We start from the raw sequence: 17,410 nt of genomic DNA on the forward strand, positions 1-17,410 counted from the left end.
TAGAGATACTTTCCATCCTAATCTCATAGGAAAATAATAATTTAAGTAATGAAACGTTTATTTTTCATCTGCCGCCTTTTCTGCTGAACAAAGTATTTAAAGCATGTATCTGATACCTCTGACTTACCTGCGTAAAGTCTGACTGCTTGTTTGCTTCTGCACACTGCGTTCACATGGAAGGTGTGGTGAAATGAAAGCTGTGCAGCCTTACCAGGCTCCTAGCAAACAGCTCTGAGCACGGGTTTGGTGCTTTGTATTTCATTGCCCCATTTAAAAACATTAAATGCTCCCTGGTGGCGTTGTCTTGGAATTGCTGCTATAAACTTTCACGAGTTCAAAGCCATTGTGTACGTTATCCTCTGCCAAGTCCTTTTCTCTGCGATTTTTGATGATAAACCCCTAGATGTAATTAGATTTTAATTAACGCGACAGCCGCTTCTCTGCAGCTGTTCCGCGACAAACCCGAGGGGGGCGCTTACCCTTCGCTGACAGCGCCCGGCGGCCGCGGGACTCGAACCCGCGGCCCTTCCCCTCCGGGGCGGGGCTTCTGCCTAACGGCCACCGGGGGCGGGGCTCAGCCGTGGCGTCAGGGCTGAGGGCGCCGGTGGGTTTGGGGGGCGGGGGGGGGGGGCGCCTCAGGGCCCTGTGGGGGGCTCCCGAAGGAGGGTGTTTTTTTTTTTTTTTGTGATTATTTTTGTGTGGTTTTCCCCCTTTTCTTGCAGGGCTGCCGGATGAGAAGGCGGCTGGGACGCCTCAGCCAGCGGGAGCCCCCCAGGCTCCATGCCGGCTGCTGCCCGCTCCGGGCTAACGCCTGGCAGCGGCTCCGGCCCCTATGAACCCGGCCCGGCCGCGCTCTGCTTCGCCTCAGGTAAAAATAAAGAAATAAAACGAGAACCGGGGCCGTGGACAGGGGGCTGCTGGAAACGTGAAGTGCTCAGCGTGCTGCTGACGGCTTCGGGCAAAGCCCACAGGTGGCACCACAGCCGCGGGGAGTGTTTAGGGGCGGTCTCTGTTCCCAACATACAAATACTTCAATTTCAACCCACCCGGAGTTTATTACCAACTCGTTCTTCGTGCTGAAGTGTGTTCTCCTTGTTGGCTTTCCTAGAAGTTCAGCCCGAGCTTTGAGAACAGCACCGTTGAGAAACAGAGGCGAGAGCTGCAGGTTTTAATCGCAGAACTGAAAGCCCGTGAGGAGGAGCTGAACGCCATGGTTGCCGTGCATCAGAGGGAGCGCCTCGCCTGGGAAGATGATCGTCAAAAAATACTGACTCTGGCAGAACGATGCGCCTTATTAAACAGTAAGCATTGTGCGTAAAGAATAGGACCCTGGACTTGTAAGCACGTTCGGATGCTCTGAGCCCGTAATGACAGCGTTGCATCACGTAAGGAACCGTTTCCTACACTTCAGCCTTACGTTTAGTTGTTTTCTTTCTGAGATCAAAACTTCTACAATGGTACTAAAATGGTCTGATCATGTAGCATGTTCATTTGAATTTGTAAATTGCTTCTGTGGACTCTAAAAAAATAACTAATGAAGTAACCATGGAGAGAGAGAACTTGCAAACATGCCACTGGTCTGCAGAGCCCCGTGCCCTGAGGTTCTGCTGCAGAGTTTTGATATCATCCACCAGCCACCTGGACAAATCACCTGGCAGGTCTGAACAGCCTTGTTTGACAGCCATGCCACAGAGGTCACCATGGAGTTTGTGTTCTGTCTGACCTGGGTAACTGGTATCCTAATTCAGAGTGCGCAAAGTGAACATTCATTTCTGAATTACATGATTTTAACTGAACACTCATTTAATTCATGGACACAGGATTAAATTACTGTCCACACATTAACATAAAATCACCGTCCAGTAATTAAAATCTCAGAAATATCTAGCCTGGTTTCTCACAAATACCTTGTCTTTTTTTTTTTTTCAGATGAACTGAACAAGAGAAATGACATTATAAAATCACTAACCAAAAAGTTAAAGCTCTTAGAATCTCAGCAGAGTGACAGTAAGATGATATGTGAAATTACACAACAGAAGTTTGAAGAGCTGTCTCAAAAACTAACACACGTTACTCTTCACTGTCAGGGTCTGGAGGTAGGAGTTGAATAACGGTCTGATTTTGCAGTCCAAATCTGTGTGGAATGCTAGTGACACTTGTGAAGTTCACTGGTGAATGAATATTTCAGATTACCAGGCTCCTGAGTTGTATTTGTCTTTTAGTACAGTAATCTTAGATCAAGGTATCGATCTGGACCATGTGGGGGGAAGAAAAACAACAATAACAAAAGCTTTTCTAAGCTAGGATTTGGAATTTGATGTTTGTTTGCTTAGTTTTGGAGAACATTGTTCAGAACCAACTTGCTTCCAAAAATCTCAGGCACCATGACTTCATGTTAACCCCCAAAACTGTACTGGTGCTTCACTAGGAAGTTCCAGAAAACCACTGGTTACTATTAAGAACTGTTAATATTCTATAACTGGTTTAAGGATATGAATATAAGTTTTGTTTGTTTGTTTTTAAAGCGATTTGGCAATATTGTGTTTATTGGGATAATTTTTCCCCATGTCCAAGACAGTAAAGCAGTATTCTGTGTTTCCATCTAATAGTTTTAAGGCGTGCAGGCTATTAAGGCCCTTGATTACAAACAAGTTTAGATGTAAAGAACGGGGAACAATTTTTATTCCAGCCTTCTTTTTTCCAAATCCTCTGTTGCCATTCGTGATTTTTAAATAAAGTTGTTCACACATTTGCTGGCAAAACAGTAACTTTGAATTAGTGAAGTAAAAATTGGCATTGTTATTTCTGTTCACTAGGAGGAAAATCAAATTCTCCGCTGCTCAGTTTTGAAACTGTCTGCTAAAAAAGGCCAGCTGCAAGCTAGAGAACAGGAGCTCCTTAAAAAGCTTGAGCTGAAGGTAACATCTGTCATCTCATCAGGCACTAACTGTGATCAAAATGCAGGGCATTTATTGGTGCCTGACACAGTGTTTTAGTCGGTGTTGATTTCACATCTGTTTAATACTTTGGCGTGACTGAGAAGGAAAATGTGGTCAACAAACAATAAACTGGTTTATTTTCATAAAAAGGCATGTTTCGGGGTTTTTTTTTTTTTTCTTTTTTTTTTTTTTTTTTTTTTCCCTCAAAAACCCAGAAGGAAATTTGTGAAGTAGCTACACCTACTGCAGTAAGGCGTACTGTTGTTTTGTCAAGATCCATACGTGAAGGTAGAACAATAATCAGGAATACATTCTATTTCATATTTCAGGGAGAGGATATACTTGAAACAACTGATTACGTTACTGAGTTTACATCTAAATTTAAGCTGGAGAGTGCACTGCATGCAGCAAAGGCAGAAGAATTCGGTCTCAACAAAGAAAAGCAGGACCTCAGACTGAGACTGAGAGAACTAATACTTGAAACAGATAAGCTGAAAGGTAAATGTTTACACCAGGCACCTCATTTAGTATAGACCAGCGTGAATCCTTTTCATTCTGGGAAATACTATGTTTTCTTTTAAAGATGACCTCTGTGAAAAGATTAAAGAAAATAATAAGCAGCAGGAAGAAATCATTCACCTCAAACAAGAAAATGTCTCCTTGAAGAATGAGCTTGCACTTAATGGTAAGTGCGGGCAGTTGGCTTTTCAAGCCTCAGCTTTCAACAGATCAGAACCTTCTAGATGACAGCAGTTCACTGGAATCTGAGGGAGGAAGCTTTATTGACATTTAATAAAGGTATATGCCCTTGTGTGTTATTCTGTGAAAGCAGTAGTTAGGACTTCTGCAGGGACAGTTTATAAAATCTTGCAAAAGCACAAAGTTCACCAATGTGACGATGTGTGGAGGAGTAAATGGTTCAGAGGATTCCCTCTTGAGAATTTTTGAGACTTTCATGTCTCTCGTGGTATTAACACAATAAATGGGGGTGGTGTTCTTCTGACTTAGGTTGCATAGAAGTTGGTGATCTACTGAAAAGATGCGACATGCAAAATCTAGAGCTTAGGCCACGTGAAATTACTAGCCCATTCGCTCCCTCCTGTGGGCAGCAAGCAGGTGCTGCTATTGAAGCAGCAATATGTTCACAAATTCAATTTGGTACTTTGGTACTCAGTATTTCCCAGCACTTACCTGTACAGGGTATGTTTTAGAGTTAATTACTGAACTTCTTTTCCATGAAAGAATGTAAACATGGAAAAGTAAAATATATCCATCAATGAAGTCGAATATTGCTACTAGTAAAACTAGATGCTGGTTTGGGTGAAAAGCCCGGAGAAAATACTTAGTAAATCTGTGAGACAACTTATGTTTTTGTTCAGAGGGAAAAGAGATCCTGTTGATCTTAAGAAAATGCTTTTATTTTGTTTAGGTACTTGCTTCTACTGCTACAGACATGCATAAAGAAATGTATTTGATTGTGTCTATTCACTTAAAGTAAGTAATTTGAAAACTATATAATATGTTTTGAAACAGTTGAGAAAGCAAAGAGAAAGGATCAACTTCTTCAGTTTGCCAAGTCTAAACAAGTACGGACTGACACAGAGCTATCAAGTTTGCGAGAGGTATGACCCTAACTGTGTTTCTACTCTGAGATTATGAAGATGTTTTTCAGTAACATCAGATTTGCATAGAACAGTATGAAAGTTAAAAATGTCTGTTCTTAAATAAGAAAGGAAAAAAAAAATTACTGTTGCTGCCTTGTTGAGATCGCTACAAAATGTTGATTTTTTTTTTGTTGTTAAAACTGAAAATCCTTGATACAAATCCTTGTGTTTACACGGGCTTTTGGCCTCTTGTGTAGCTGTATCTACTTAGTTCTGCAATGAGTAAACATCCCCGCAGCACCCTGATGAGGTAACAGTTCATCAGTGTGTGTATAACCAGAAGGTGCTATGCTCCGAAGTCATCTGAAAGGCAGTGGGAGTTGGGTGTGCTGGCTCACATGTGCCCAAGGTGAACTCCTGCAGCATAAAGGGGCAGGGTGTACCAAAAGAGCTTGCTTCAAGGGAGACTTTAACCCACTGTTTTCACCTGTACTCATTTGAGGTTTCCAAGGGACGTTCAATTTTTTTGTTGTTGCAAATAATTGATCAGTGTGTTATCTTTCAAGTTAGCTATAAAAATATTCCGTGCAGTGAAAACCAAAACTGCAGTCATCATTCTTTGTCTTGTAATTTTGCTTTGAACAACATAATAACAACTTGTGCTGAGTACTGAATAGCAGTAATGATATTTTATTTTTGGTTCATTGTGGTTCAGTTACAGAAGACCACTCCAGTCCTGTAACAAAAATACTGTTTATGTCAGAAAAACATTTTCCTAAATACATGGAGAGAGAGCCCCTTAGATTTGGTTGGCTTTGACAATAGTTTGACTACAGATATATAAAAATGGTTTGTTTAAAAACAAACACACAAAATAACAACAAAACCTGCACATATATTTAAAGAAAAAAAACTTTATAAAAATATTTTGAGGCTATATTTGGAAGACAAGCAGTGTGTTAGTGCCTGACAGCAGCGTTCTTGCATTCCAGAATTTCATTAATGTGCCTTGCTATCTTTAAGCAGATCTATGTAAAACAGCAGCGTGACTTGCAGTTTCTTCATGTCAACTTGGAGAACTCTCAAGAATTAAGGCAAAAGCATGAAAAGGTGGTATATGAAAAGAGGTACAGAAATCTTTTTTTTCTTATTATTTTTTTCTTTTATATACATAAATATGTACTAACTTATTCTCCAACAGACTTCACTGTTGAGCCACAACTGGCATTCAGAAATAGATCTGTGCTGTGTCAAGATGGCTTTGCTGGACTTGACCACAGTGCAGTTGTCAGGAAGCTGTTTTACATGGTCAGGACACCATGAGTATCAGTCACAGAATGAAGCATTGTATGGAGGTCAGGCAGCTCCTGATCTTTTTTAAAAACTGGAATATTCTGGTGGTACGGCTGTTAATTTGGCCCGCTATTCCACATTTGAAAAACAAAGTTCAATTTGCTTTCAGATTAGGAAATTGGTGCACACCCTGAAAGTTCAAACAAAATTATCAGTTGGATAAAACATGAAGGAACTCTCAGACTCTTTTTTAAAAGTAACATGGTCAAATATGGGCATACTTCTGTTGGATTTGAGCAGCATGCAGCTGTTTGTTAGTATATAAGCCACTGCAGAACCATGGCTACAGCCTCTAGTTAATGTATAGCTTTATCCTGAGTAGTTACGTATGCTCTTTAAATAAACTGTTTCTGATGGTTTCTTTTTCACACCACTGTAGCAAAGGTACGGTATTCCCTGCTCCTGAAAGTAACAGCCAAACAGAGTCGGTTAGGACTGACGGTACCCACAGGGTATGTGAGGATCATGGAACTGCTCAAGTGCTGAAAAGCAGGGTAGAAAACACCTCTGAGATGTGTGAAGTAGATAATAGACTGTTACTGGATGCATCAGGCTTGGAGAAAACTACATCAGCACACTTAAATCGGTGTCAAAAAGTTGTGAAAGGCTTGGCAATGGAAGAAGAAGAAAAGCAGGATGTTGCATCAAGCTCTGATGAGCTAGACAGCAAGCTATTTTATGAGGCAAACAACACGAGGCTGTTGAGAAACAGGGAAATCTCCGAGAATGAAGTGGAAAGCAGAGACCAGCAAACTTTTGAGTCATCTTCACCTGAATATTGGCTTAACATCACTTCTTGTGTAGATTCTCAAAATACCTTGATCCAGAAAGCCACGTCTGACAAAGCTGATAATGAAAATAAAACCTGGGAAGAGAGAACTGGAATTCTGTTTGGTCAAAAAAGCAAAGAGACTTCTGTTACGATTCACACGTCTGAATCTGAGTCCTTTAGTAGTAACTTCATCCTTAAAAAAGATGCAAGGTGGAAGCCAATATCAGATCCAGAATGGCTGAAGATTTTTAAACCTATAAAAGGAAACGGAAGTAAATTGCAGAGAAAAGGTGGTCTCAAGACTGCAGAAGAGATGAAATATGCCAGTTCAAAAAGGTTATGTACTTGTTACATTTAAGAAATAGGGACAAACTAGAGTTATGGAGAAACTTGAGTGGACAAGCTCTCAATAATTTGTATTATTTCAGGGGATGTTTAAAGTAACTGCTGTCTTATAATTAGACCACCAACTTGAAGAGTGGCAAATTTAAAATAAGTTAAAATAGCTCTAAGGTATCGTTATTCTATTTTTATGCTGCATAACTCACCAAATTAACCAGTCGAGGAGAAAAATGCAGATTTTCAAAAATCTTGATTTTTGGAAATCCCAGATGTTGCTTGTAAATCTGGTGGGTTCCGATTCAGACCAGACGTGGGCTTGTACAGTGACATTACTGTAAGGCAAGAAACAAACCCAGATTTTGTGTGATATTTTACTGTGTTATTTCTGTTGAGAAATCACACAGCGGCTGGGCGAGAATGTAGGTCGTGGCTCTTCTGCACAGGCTGCTTTCCTCGCTCAGGGCAGGAAAAAGAGATGGCAAGATTTAAAGGGCAGCATCTTTGTTCGTGGGGCTTTCTCCCTGTGTTTATACTGGGGGAGGAAAGCACGACATGTGGTTGGGGACAAGCAGAATGAGGTTTCTAATTCTGAGAAGTGTCAGAAAAATACTGAAGTGTCTCAGTGGGACTGGAAGGTGTCTAAAATATAAATGCTGCTTTGCAGTTATAGAAGTTGTTTTTATGCCTGCACAAGCAAGGGCATTCAGAGCTGTGACTGTTTCTATGGATTTTTTGTGCTGGTTCTTCTTCGTCCTTTTGAAAAATTGACTGGCTTTCCAGTTAGCACCGCAGTTTTAGAAGGATTTCTGAAGTTTTACAAAGCTACTTCAGAGCTGCTTTTTAGATGGGCAAAGAAGAGGTAGCTTTCCAGCTGATAGCTACATGTACAGTAAATGAACAGCTGTTTAAACCTGAAAAGAGTTTTAACCAGCAAGTCTGGCCCAATATCCAAACAATTTAATGTTATGGAAGGGAAATATCTGATTGTACTGATGCTTTTATTCTATATTGCTTTTAAAACAAAAATACTATAGAAATCATTACTGCAGTGAGACAGACCTGCTCAGAAACAAGGTGAATGGGCAGCTGCTGGAAAAATAGTGCTGTCCTGGCACATCTCCATGCAGCTTAGCTGATCTTCACGTTGTGTATTGGCTGTCTTTAGTTTCCACTGTCCACAAGTCATAAAACAAGACTTCCCCTTACCTCTACCCTCACCTTTCTGTATTTACTCTGTCCAGCAGCACAAATGACACACTGTCACCCCTACAGATCTCTTTTGAGGCTGAATCATTCAAGCTGCTTTCATTTTTTGACTAGTCCTTAAGGGGATTTTAGGGGAGAAGGAAAAATTTGACCCAGGCAGTGCACACAGAACGGATGTCTGTCGGTACAGGGGGGCTACTCCAGCCACTTGGAGTTTGCTGAGCTATCAAGTTTTGATCCTAGGAGCTCTGTTAATTGGAGATGGATTGACTCAGTGCCTGCCTGCTCTCCAGCCATTGCTGATTCTGATTTGCCACCAAATACATTCTCACCCTGTAAATGGGAGGGGAGACTGTGTGGTATTGCAGCCCTCAGCATGGGCATCTTGTTTGGCTGCTGCCACTAATGCCTTAACACAACATTCCTCCTAGGACTCAAATCTGGATCCTCCAGTTTCCCATCACTGGCCTCATAGTGCTGATGATGTATTCTGTGTGTAGGGAAGGGTGCTGGCACCTCCCTGTCAGCCCAGCAAATATTTTTGACATGAGTTCTTGAATTCTGGACAAGCCAACAAGCAGCCTATTAACTCTGCCAAATACCGTAGCCAGCTGCAGGAGAGATCGTGAAGTACTGTAAGGCAGGAATCCTTTCTGTGTGCTCTGGCTTAAGTGACTCCATTTACATTGGACCAACATTTACTGGCTTGGGATGTTTATTTCAGTTCTGTTTTTAAAGACAGTGGTTACTTGTTTGGTGTGTCCCTGCCGGACCAAGCCACCCATTCCTTGAGTCAGCTCCCTGCCTCAAAATCCAACCCCTTTCTCCCCGCTCCCTCCCAGCCTGTGCAGTTCTTCAAACCTGGCTGTGCTCATTGCCTTACCTCTCTTGCCCTGCTGCGAGGAGCTTGTTCCGTCACAGCTCTCCAGAGCCTGCTCTTGTCAAAAGCTCACAAACATGAGCTCCTCTTTCTTAAAAGCCTGTTGTATCCCCATGTTTTACAAGAGAAGTGGAATGAGACACAACATACAGTTCTCAGCTGGCATCTCTCACAAGGGCTTTCTCTTAGGTTGAGTGGCATTTAAAAATAAACCTTTTTGTAGCAGCCTTGCCAGGTATGGAATGGATTGCTCCACCAAAACAAGTATCTAAAGAATACTTAACAAAACACTGGGAATTTGAAAAGTCTTTTCTTTAATGGATGTGTATTTAACTAACTGATTCAGGCAGTGCTAGCAGTCATTTTTTGTTCAGAAGAGCGAGGAAAGTGGAAATGTTTTATCTGGGGAGCTGGTTGCCGTTTTATTTACTTTTTGAAAACTTTATGAAACAGAAATAGCAGCTGAAGATGAAATGCTCTGCATAGCTTGAACCTGTTAGCCGAACTTGTAAGTCAGTGTTTGGACCATAATAATGTTCTGGGCCTGATGTGTTGCTTTAATTGATATTTAAATTCCTTTTCAGGTACTCCTAAATATACTCAGGTACACCCAGTGCTAAATTAGTATTTTGTTTTGCTTTAAAACCTAGGGGAAGACCTATGCGTGCCAATAGCTTGTTGTCTTCAACTCCACTCCGAAATGGTAGTCAGGCAACTGAGTTTTGGGTTTAATCGCAGTTTACTCAAACCAAACCTTAAATGTACTGTTTCCTCCTGTATTTATAAATAAATATAATAAAGCCTCTGGGAAAGCTCTCCCATGATCTCCAAAATGAGATAATGGCTTTAAATGTCTGAGATTCTCTTGAAAAAGTGCACCTGCAAATATTAATTTGCCTAAATGGTGATTTCAAAAAAAGAAGAAGAAAAAGGAAGTAGTGTATGAGAGGAGTACCACAGGAGTACTGGGAGGAAGTAGATACTACCTTTTGTATGCTCTTTGCGATATTAAATACATACTCTAGCACGTGGCAATATCTTATTGAAACTGGTTGAATGTCAGACCCTTGTCCTCAGAGAATGAAGCTCATCTAGTGAAGATGTCAAACATGGGAACAGCTCTGAGGAACAGAGCAATCAATCTCACACGTTTGATGGCTTTCTTGGGTCAGGGACCTTAAATATTTTTTTGTCCCATTATTTTTCTTTGCTAGTTTAAAATGAATTGTGATGCTGTTTCTGGCAATATCTTATTTTTCTTTTTTTTTTTTTTTTTTTAACAATGGAGAAAATTTTGATCTGAATTCTTTTCACTTGGATTCTCCCTGTTTTTTGACTTCAACTCAGAAAGGAGACAGATCTCAAAGACGTGAGAAGTTCTCTGATGCAAACTCCCCTCTGGACATCGGTAACCTTTCAGTGACTGAGCCAAAAAATAGATGCTGCGATCCTAGCATCCACAAAGTCAGTACATTATTGCAGAATGTGTTTTATTAATTTTATGGGGAATTGTGACTGATTTTGAACTGAGGCATTTTAATGAGATTTATATTAGATTCTTGCTGTTGTAACTCTTTAACCTATTCTAGAAAGATGATTTCATAACCGTGGCTTGCTTTCTGTCTCCTCCAGGATGCCTGTTACCCCACAAGTAAGCTGCAGCCTGCATTGGCCGAGTCTCAACAGATGGTTGCTGATCTGGAGCTTAGCACTCTCCTCCACATGAGCCTTCACTGCAGTCCAAACAGCAGCAGCATTAACACGGTATTTATTGCTTTTCTGTGACTAGATTTAGGTGGCTGGGAAGAGTCACTGTGAAGGCTGTGCTTGACCTGTGTGACATTATAAGCAATATCCTCCTCGTGCTTTGCTGTAGAGAAAATGCCTGCATGCCTTCGCATGAAATGCTTGGATTTTTTTATAGGATTCTTTATGGCTCCTCAAGGTCGTGACAGGATTTGACTTTTGCATGCGTCTAAGCAGATGGAAGGAAGGAATCATTTTGGAGCAAGCTGTAGGAGGTCTAGAAAAAAGCAAGCACAAGTATGACTTGCACTCAGAACTGGTTTATTATGCTGGCTATATTTGTGGGAAGGAGGACAGTACAGGAAATGGTGATACAGAGAATAGTTTTGTGTGTGAAAATAAGCCTGACTCTCTGTGTAAATAACCTTTGAATTTTTGTAGATTAATAGTTTTAGTTCTTTCATTACGGGGTCAGAGAGCACCCTGAAGGGGCAAAGAACCCGTATAATAGCTGTCACAGCAATGCACTTTATGAACGTGAACTCTGATAGGAAGTTTCTGTCCTGAGTATGTGAGCTACAGGAGTAATTGGAGAAGGGGGCACTTGTTTGTTTTCATAAATAGCCTTAAGAATTTCTGCTTTGTTTGACAAGATTTGTAACACAGGAGATTGTATCACTTGTCACTAGTGTTGATATGTATCACAAAGGGAGAATTTGGGCTCCTAATGAGAAGGCTGCATGCTGAAACTTCAGCTGTGCTTTCCTCTGAAAGTATTACCTCTCCCTAAAAATGTTGCAAGGCCTTAGATGAACTTGACCAGAACAATGTTACCGTAAGTACCAGACAAACAAAAGTAATTCTGATAACATTCAGAACCCAAAAACCTGAGTTGTGCTGGGACCGACTGACAGAGGATTAAGGTTGTGTGCCAGCATTTGCATAAACTGAAAGGATATTTTGTTCAGAAGTTCATCTGCAGGATTTCATTCAGCCTGAAAGACGGCAGCAGTGTAGTCCTTTGCAAAGACTATCTTGTGGGATGGATTCCTGAAAAGCCCTCTGCAGAACAGTAGTTGCTTGTGGCTCTTGCCCAGCCCCATCAGATGTCTGGCTCCTGCTCTGACTGGCATGCCACAGCTCGGCTGAACTGGCCGTCCTTTAGGCGAGAGCACGACTCTGCTTTACAACCTGACACTGCGTTTTTGGGCTTGGGAATTGGCTTCTCCTTTGGAATGGCTGTTGCTTCGGCGGGTAGAAAATAAGGCACGCTCATATTTGCTGGCAAGGGTAGCTTCTGCACCACATCTGTAGAACTTTGATCTACTTTCAGAGCAGTTCTGGGCAAAAACTTGTCAAGCGTGTTCTGGTTAATCTATGCAGACTAACTAATCTGTGCTTAAAACCAGGCCTACCTGAGGCTGTTTTAAACTGCTCTTTAAAACACGATGCATATAAAAAATAACCCTTAAAATTTAATCAGTGAGAATTTGTCTGATGAATGCTGTGCCCCCTTTGGGGGAGTGGGGGAGAAGAGGGAAATAAAAAGTGTACCATTGCTGCCTGGCAGTTTGAATCTGGGACCTCTGTAATTCTTATTGTCTGAGTTCCTTGATTTCCATGTCGTGTTTTTGCATTACAATATAGACAACAGAACTTGCAGAGACTTCACAGGACGCAGTTATCTGGTACAGAAGAAAGAGGTGCTAAGCTTCAGTTCTTTTCTCTATGATATTTTGTGAGTATGCTTTTTTTTTCCCCTCACTTGATTTATTTTTGTTTGTTCTTATTATAAATGTATCTGCAATATTAATACAAGTCTATGGGCTTCTGAGATGAGCCTGGCACAAGATTCTAAGTGCACTACTCTGAATGCATTTCCAATAAAACTCCTGTGAGTACTGTAGCAGCAAACATATACTAAGGCAGCCAGTAATTCCTTTAGTCAAATAATTAAACTTTTCTCAAGCATGTTTCTAATGCTTCCTGCTCAGAAAAAGTCTGGGTTGTCAGATCTTGCAGTTCTGTTCCTGAGCTTGCAGCCTTTCTTGTACCTGCACACAGCTTATTGTAGTTGGAGTCCTTCTGTGTGTTACAGATAACAGGATCAAGGATATGAACATTGTTGAATAAGAGATTGGGAAGTGTTTTTCAATGCCACAGCCTTTCAATGCCAAGGGCTGTTTTAGCATATTGTTCCAGGGCTCGGAGCTCCAAAAGTAGAATGTATTGAGCAGAGCTGTTTCAGAATATTAAAAAAAAAAAGCAGCCTTGCCCATACCAGATTGTTTTTCCTTTTTAAAATCAGGAAATTTCTCACTGTCTGATTATTTGTTCTACCAATGCGAGTTGGATGCTTGCAATAGGCACCATGTCGTCTGGTTTTGAGGACAAAAGGGTAACCAGATATGGTTAAAACACAGAAAATCACGTGAAACTGAGTAACAGCTAGCAACAATGGGGGAAAAAATAACCAAAAGGAAATCTTCCAGTGCTGACACAACCCCAGAGCGTGTCTGCAAAGGGGAATTATTACTCCGTAAACAGGAGTGTGAAGCTGTGTGGCACTGGCTTTCTTGTACTGGTTCTTCATGGGGACACTGGGGATGCTCTTATGCAATTTTGGTCAAGTGCTCAGTTCTTTTCTCAGTGTATTCAAACTACACTCCCTAGTCTGTGTCTCTTCTGTGGAGCTGAACCTTTCGTGCCCCTGGGGAGTGGTGTTGGTTTACAGCACCCCGACGTTCTGCTGTTTCGGCAGGTACACTTTGCATTAAGCGCAGAGACACTGAGTCTTGTCTCAAAGTGAGTTGGGTCTGCTTACTGCACGCTAATGGGGCTCTCAGAGGAAATGGATGCTGAGTAGCTGGAATGCCCTGCCTCACCGTGCTGTAATATTCCTGTGTAGAGATCTCTACTTTTCCTATAAAGATAAGCCCCAAGATAAAAGAAACAGAAGGTTTTGTAGATCGAAACCAGCTCTGTGACTCGCATCCTGAAACCACTGATGTTAAAAAGTTTCAGGAGCAAATCCCCAAAATTGCTGAGCACCGTGCTGATGCAGCAAAGTGGTAAGCACATGCTTAGCCTACAGAAATAATCTCATTTGCTTGAAGTGAGAAAGAACTGATGGAACAAACATACCCACTCTTAATCCATGACCAGGTTTAGTGACTCTGCAAGTCACTGGCTGCTGAATAAATCTTATTTTTTTTCTCTTAATAAAAGGCGTTGAATCAACTGTGCTCAGTTAAAAACAAAGCAACTTTTGCAGGTTCAGAAGTAACTAACATGTTCAGGTAATTTTGTTTCGAAAAGTAATGGAATTTATTTTTCTGATTGCTTTTAAATCGCCTGATGGCAGGTGCAGTGATAAACATTAGGTTAATTTCCTGCTGACAGTGATTTAGCCATTTTCATCAGTCAGTCATTTTCTCTTTAGAGGGAAACTGAGTTGGGGAGAGCTGAAGAGCCACGCAAAGGAGGAAAGCGTTGGGAAAAAGGATCTGTTTGGTTTTGGACTGCTTGTAAACTGTGACTCAGTAGCAAGCCAAGGGCACAAAGATCACTCCTTTTTGCAAAACAAAACAAAAACATTTTATTTCATAACACACGAGTGGAATCCCTGAGACTGTTGTCCTTCTGTGAAGCACTTTGTTTACAAATCTGTCTCCTCTTTATATTTTTACTGTATTTTTTGGTCTGTCTTCAGTATGAAAATGTATATAGTAAATTGACTTATATGCGATTGCTTAATATATTTCAGAAGAAATAAAAGCCTTCTGTCTTTTAATACAAATCTTTAATTTTCTGCAGTGGATTAAGACATTGCCATTATAGAATTATTTTTGAGAACACCAACCCGTCAGCTACCATGGAAAGTTACCTAACTTTTTTTTTCCATAGTTCTGTGAGTGTTTGAAAGACTCACAAGTGGCAAAAGATGTGACTACGCTGGAATACATTTCAACTTGAAATAAAACCTAGAATTATGCCAAGGTAAACAAAACTATTTTTTATAGCTGTGAGGTCAGGTTAAATGCTGGCTTGTTTTTTTAAGAATCTTCAATGCGTAATTGTTACCACACAGCAACTATTTTTCTTACCTTTTTTATGGTGGTTCAGAAATAATTTTAGAGCATGACACAGCCAAGCATTCATTTTTGTTAGTTTATTGTTTTTGTTCTGAACTTCTTGCCGTGTAGAGAGATGAATAATGTTTATAGGAAGTTCCCAATTAGTCTTGTAACCAGGAAATGCCTCCTACATTGTTGAAATTGGACAGCTGTCACCCACAAGGTGGGCAAAACAACTCTTCCCCAGTCAGCAGCTATTTATTCTAACAAAAGCTTACAGCAAGATCAGGTGTTTGTGTGGACTGTTTTAGCATTGTAATGCAATGGCTAACCATAATGTAACTGGCTTTTTAGCATTTAAACTCTTTTTATCTTTGACTACTGAGTACGACACTTCATTTTCAATTTGAACTTCTTTTAATGAAAAGGTCAAATAAGCTAATAAAAGAGATTCTTTTCTTACATCCTTCTTGCATATTTCACACGCTGTCCAACACATTCAGTACTTAATTAATGATGATTCTCCAGGACATGCAACACCAACTGCCAGAAACACGAGTGCAGGGCAGGCTCTGGGTGGCCACTCAGCCACGTGTGGCTTGCGAGCAGCCTGGGGCACCTCTGCCAAGTCCACGTCCTTGTGCACGGTGCCAGCTCTTTCACTGTGTGGGGGCAGCTGAGTGAGGGGAGTCTCTGGCCCCATCCACTGCCATGAATGAACTGGAGTGAAATAAAACACTTGCACCATGGTTTCCCCTTGTTAACTTTCACATAATTTTCCACTTTCTCTTTAATTACCTAAATGACAGCCTGCTTTCCATCCTGTACTAATGGCCTCAAAATTAGTTGAACAATTCCGGTCACAGCTGCCATCCTGCAAACTTTTCCTCCTCTGCCTACAAGCGTTACAATCAGAGGGAGGTTCTTGCTTCTTTTTTTCAGGAGACAAAGGCTATTTTCCACAAGCCTTTAAAGCACATTTGATTCCTCTACCTGCAGAGAAAATTTCTAGGCTCCGGACTCAAAATGTAACACTATGGGTATGACAAAAATTCCCCAGAAAACGTCTCTGACAGCAATAGCACGATGCTTACCCTGAAGCTGTCCAGCTGGCCAAGTTAAAGTCAAACCCAAGAGAAATTCCTGCAACTTCCTAGCATGAGCTGAGCTTTCTGGCTTAAATGCGTTGTGTTAGCAGGCAACCGTACCGAACCCTCTTGTGAATTTAAAATGCTCTGCTGCTGGCATTAAGATCGGAGTGGAAAAGTGAGCTCAAGTGATATAACAAGGATCAGAAGAACCACAGGATTTCTTGTTGGGGCTGCCCTAGATTTCTGTTCCTGTTGAGTTCCTGCCTGTAGAAAGCACAGCCCTCCCACAGCACCCGCATGCCCTGGTTGCTTTTCCAGCATGCGTGGGGCTTGTTCCGGAATGGGAAGAAGCAGAATATTGGGGCACATTTATTCAGGCATTAAGTGACTTACAAACCAGCTGTATTATCTACTGCACTCTGGAGCTTGCGTTGAAACTCAAGCTGTATCAAACTTGGCTGCCTTATTTCTGGAAGCATTACAAATACTCCAGGGAGCGCCTTTGCTATTGTACTCTCATACTGAATTATTATTAAAGAAAACAAAGCTCCTGTTCAACTGCAGCTTTCCACAGGGGTGGATGAGCCCTCTGCTGCTTGGCCGTTCTGAATGGAAGGCCGAGACGTGGGCAGCGATGAAACTGAGTCCCTGAAACGTGTGGCGGGGTTTAGGGATGGGTAAAGAAGGGCTGCAAAGCTGGTGAAGAATACAAGTTCTGTGAGGAGCGGCTGAGGGAACTGGGGGTGTTTAGTCTGGAGGAGGCTCAGGGGAGACGTTATTGCTCTCTGCAACTACCTGAAAGAAAGGTGTGGGGAGCTGGGGTCAGCCTCTTGTTGAAGATTACTTGTGGTAGGACTAGAGGGAAAGGCCTCACGATGCAGTTTGGTTCGACGAGGTTCAGTTTGGAAATGAGGAGATATTTCTTGTCAGAAAGAGTAGTCAGGCGTTGCACACGGAGGGTTAGTAGACGGGTTGCACAAGGAGGTGGTGGCGTCACCGTCCCTGAGGGTGTTCAAGGAAAGGTTGGATGTGGTGCTTAGGGACATGGTTCAGTGGGTGACATTGGTGGTAGGGGGATGGTCAGACCAGATGATCTTGAGGGCCTTTTCCAACTTTAGTGATTCTATCATTCTTCTGTGAAGGGGCTGACTCATGAGGTGAATAGGAGAGCTTGGTCAGGGCGTTAGGACAGAAGCCTCCAAGGCCATGAGGCAAGGACGAGGGGGCCGCGTGGGATCGTGTGGGGCCATGTGAGACCGCGTGGGGCTGTGTAAGACCGCGTCAGGCCGCGTGGGGCCCTTTGGGACCGCGTCAGGCCCCGTGGGGCTGTTTGGGACCGTTTGAGACCGTGTGGGACCGCGTGGGGCCGCGCAGGGGCGGGTGGCGGCCGCCAGGGGCGCC

General features: G+C 42.0%; 1 protein-coding gene across 11 annotated transcripts; it reads left to right on the top strand.

Annotated features, from left to right (window-relative positions):
* Positions 1–107: 107 nt before the first annotated feature.
* Positions 108–15,382, top strand: CCDC62 (coiled-coil domain containing 62). 11 transcript variants are annotated; one of them, XM_035340351.1, is made up of 13 exons: positions 108–604; positions 723–868; positions 1,109–1,301; positions 1,930–2,096; positions 2,817–2,918; positions 3,269–3,437; positions 3,523–3,624; positions 4,473–4,561; positions 5,567–5,670; positions 6,276–7,004; positions 10,380–10,560; positions 10,729–10,860; positions 12,490–15,296. In XM_035340351.1, the coding sequence occupies exons 2-13, from the start codon at positions 833–835 to the stop codon at positions 12,550–12,552; spliced, it is 2,067 nt and encodes a 688-aa protein (XP_035196242.1). In that variant the 5' UTR covers positions 108–604; positions 723–832; the 3' UTR covers positions 12,553–15,296. The 11 variants fall into 11 exon arrangements, 10 of the variants coding, with proteins under 10 accessions (XP_035196242.1, XP_035196244.1, XP_035196243.1 ...); XM_035340353.1 differs by lacking the exon at positions 108–604 and having other exon boundaries at positions 618–868; positions 12,490–12,580; positions 14,285–15,382; XM_035340352.1 differs by lacking the exon at positions 108–604 and having other exon boundaries at positions 618–868; positions 12,490–12,580; positions 14,659–15,382.
* Positions 15,383–17,410: the final 2,028 nt, after the last annotated feature.

This window comes from Oxyura jamaicensis, chromosome 15, assembly GCF_011077185.1.
Source record: "Oxyura jamaicensis isolate SHBP4307 breed ruddy duck chromosome 15, BPBGC_Ojam_1.0, whole genome shotgun sequence".
In the NCBI taxonomy this organism is placed as follows: Eukaryota; Metazoa; Chordata; class Aves; order Anseriformes; family Anatidae; genus Oxyura; species Oxyura jamaicensis.

Excerpts from the sequence above, each read along its gene's own strand:
- CCDC62 (XM_035340351.1), top strand. The coding sequence starts at position 833 with ATGAACCCGGCCCGGCCGCGCTCTGCTTCGCCTCAG. Across the intron at positions 1,302-1,929 it reads ACGATGCGCCTTATTAAACA|ATGAACTGAACAAGAGAAAT; the intron begins GTAAGCATTGTG and ends TTTTTTTTTCAG. Across the intron at positions 5,671-6,275 it reads AAGGTGGTATATGAAAAGAG|CAAAGGTACGGTATTCCCTG; the intron begins GTACAGAAATCT and ends ACACCACTGTAG.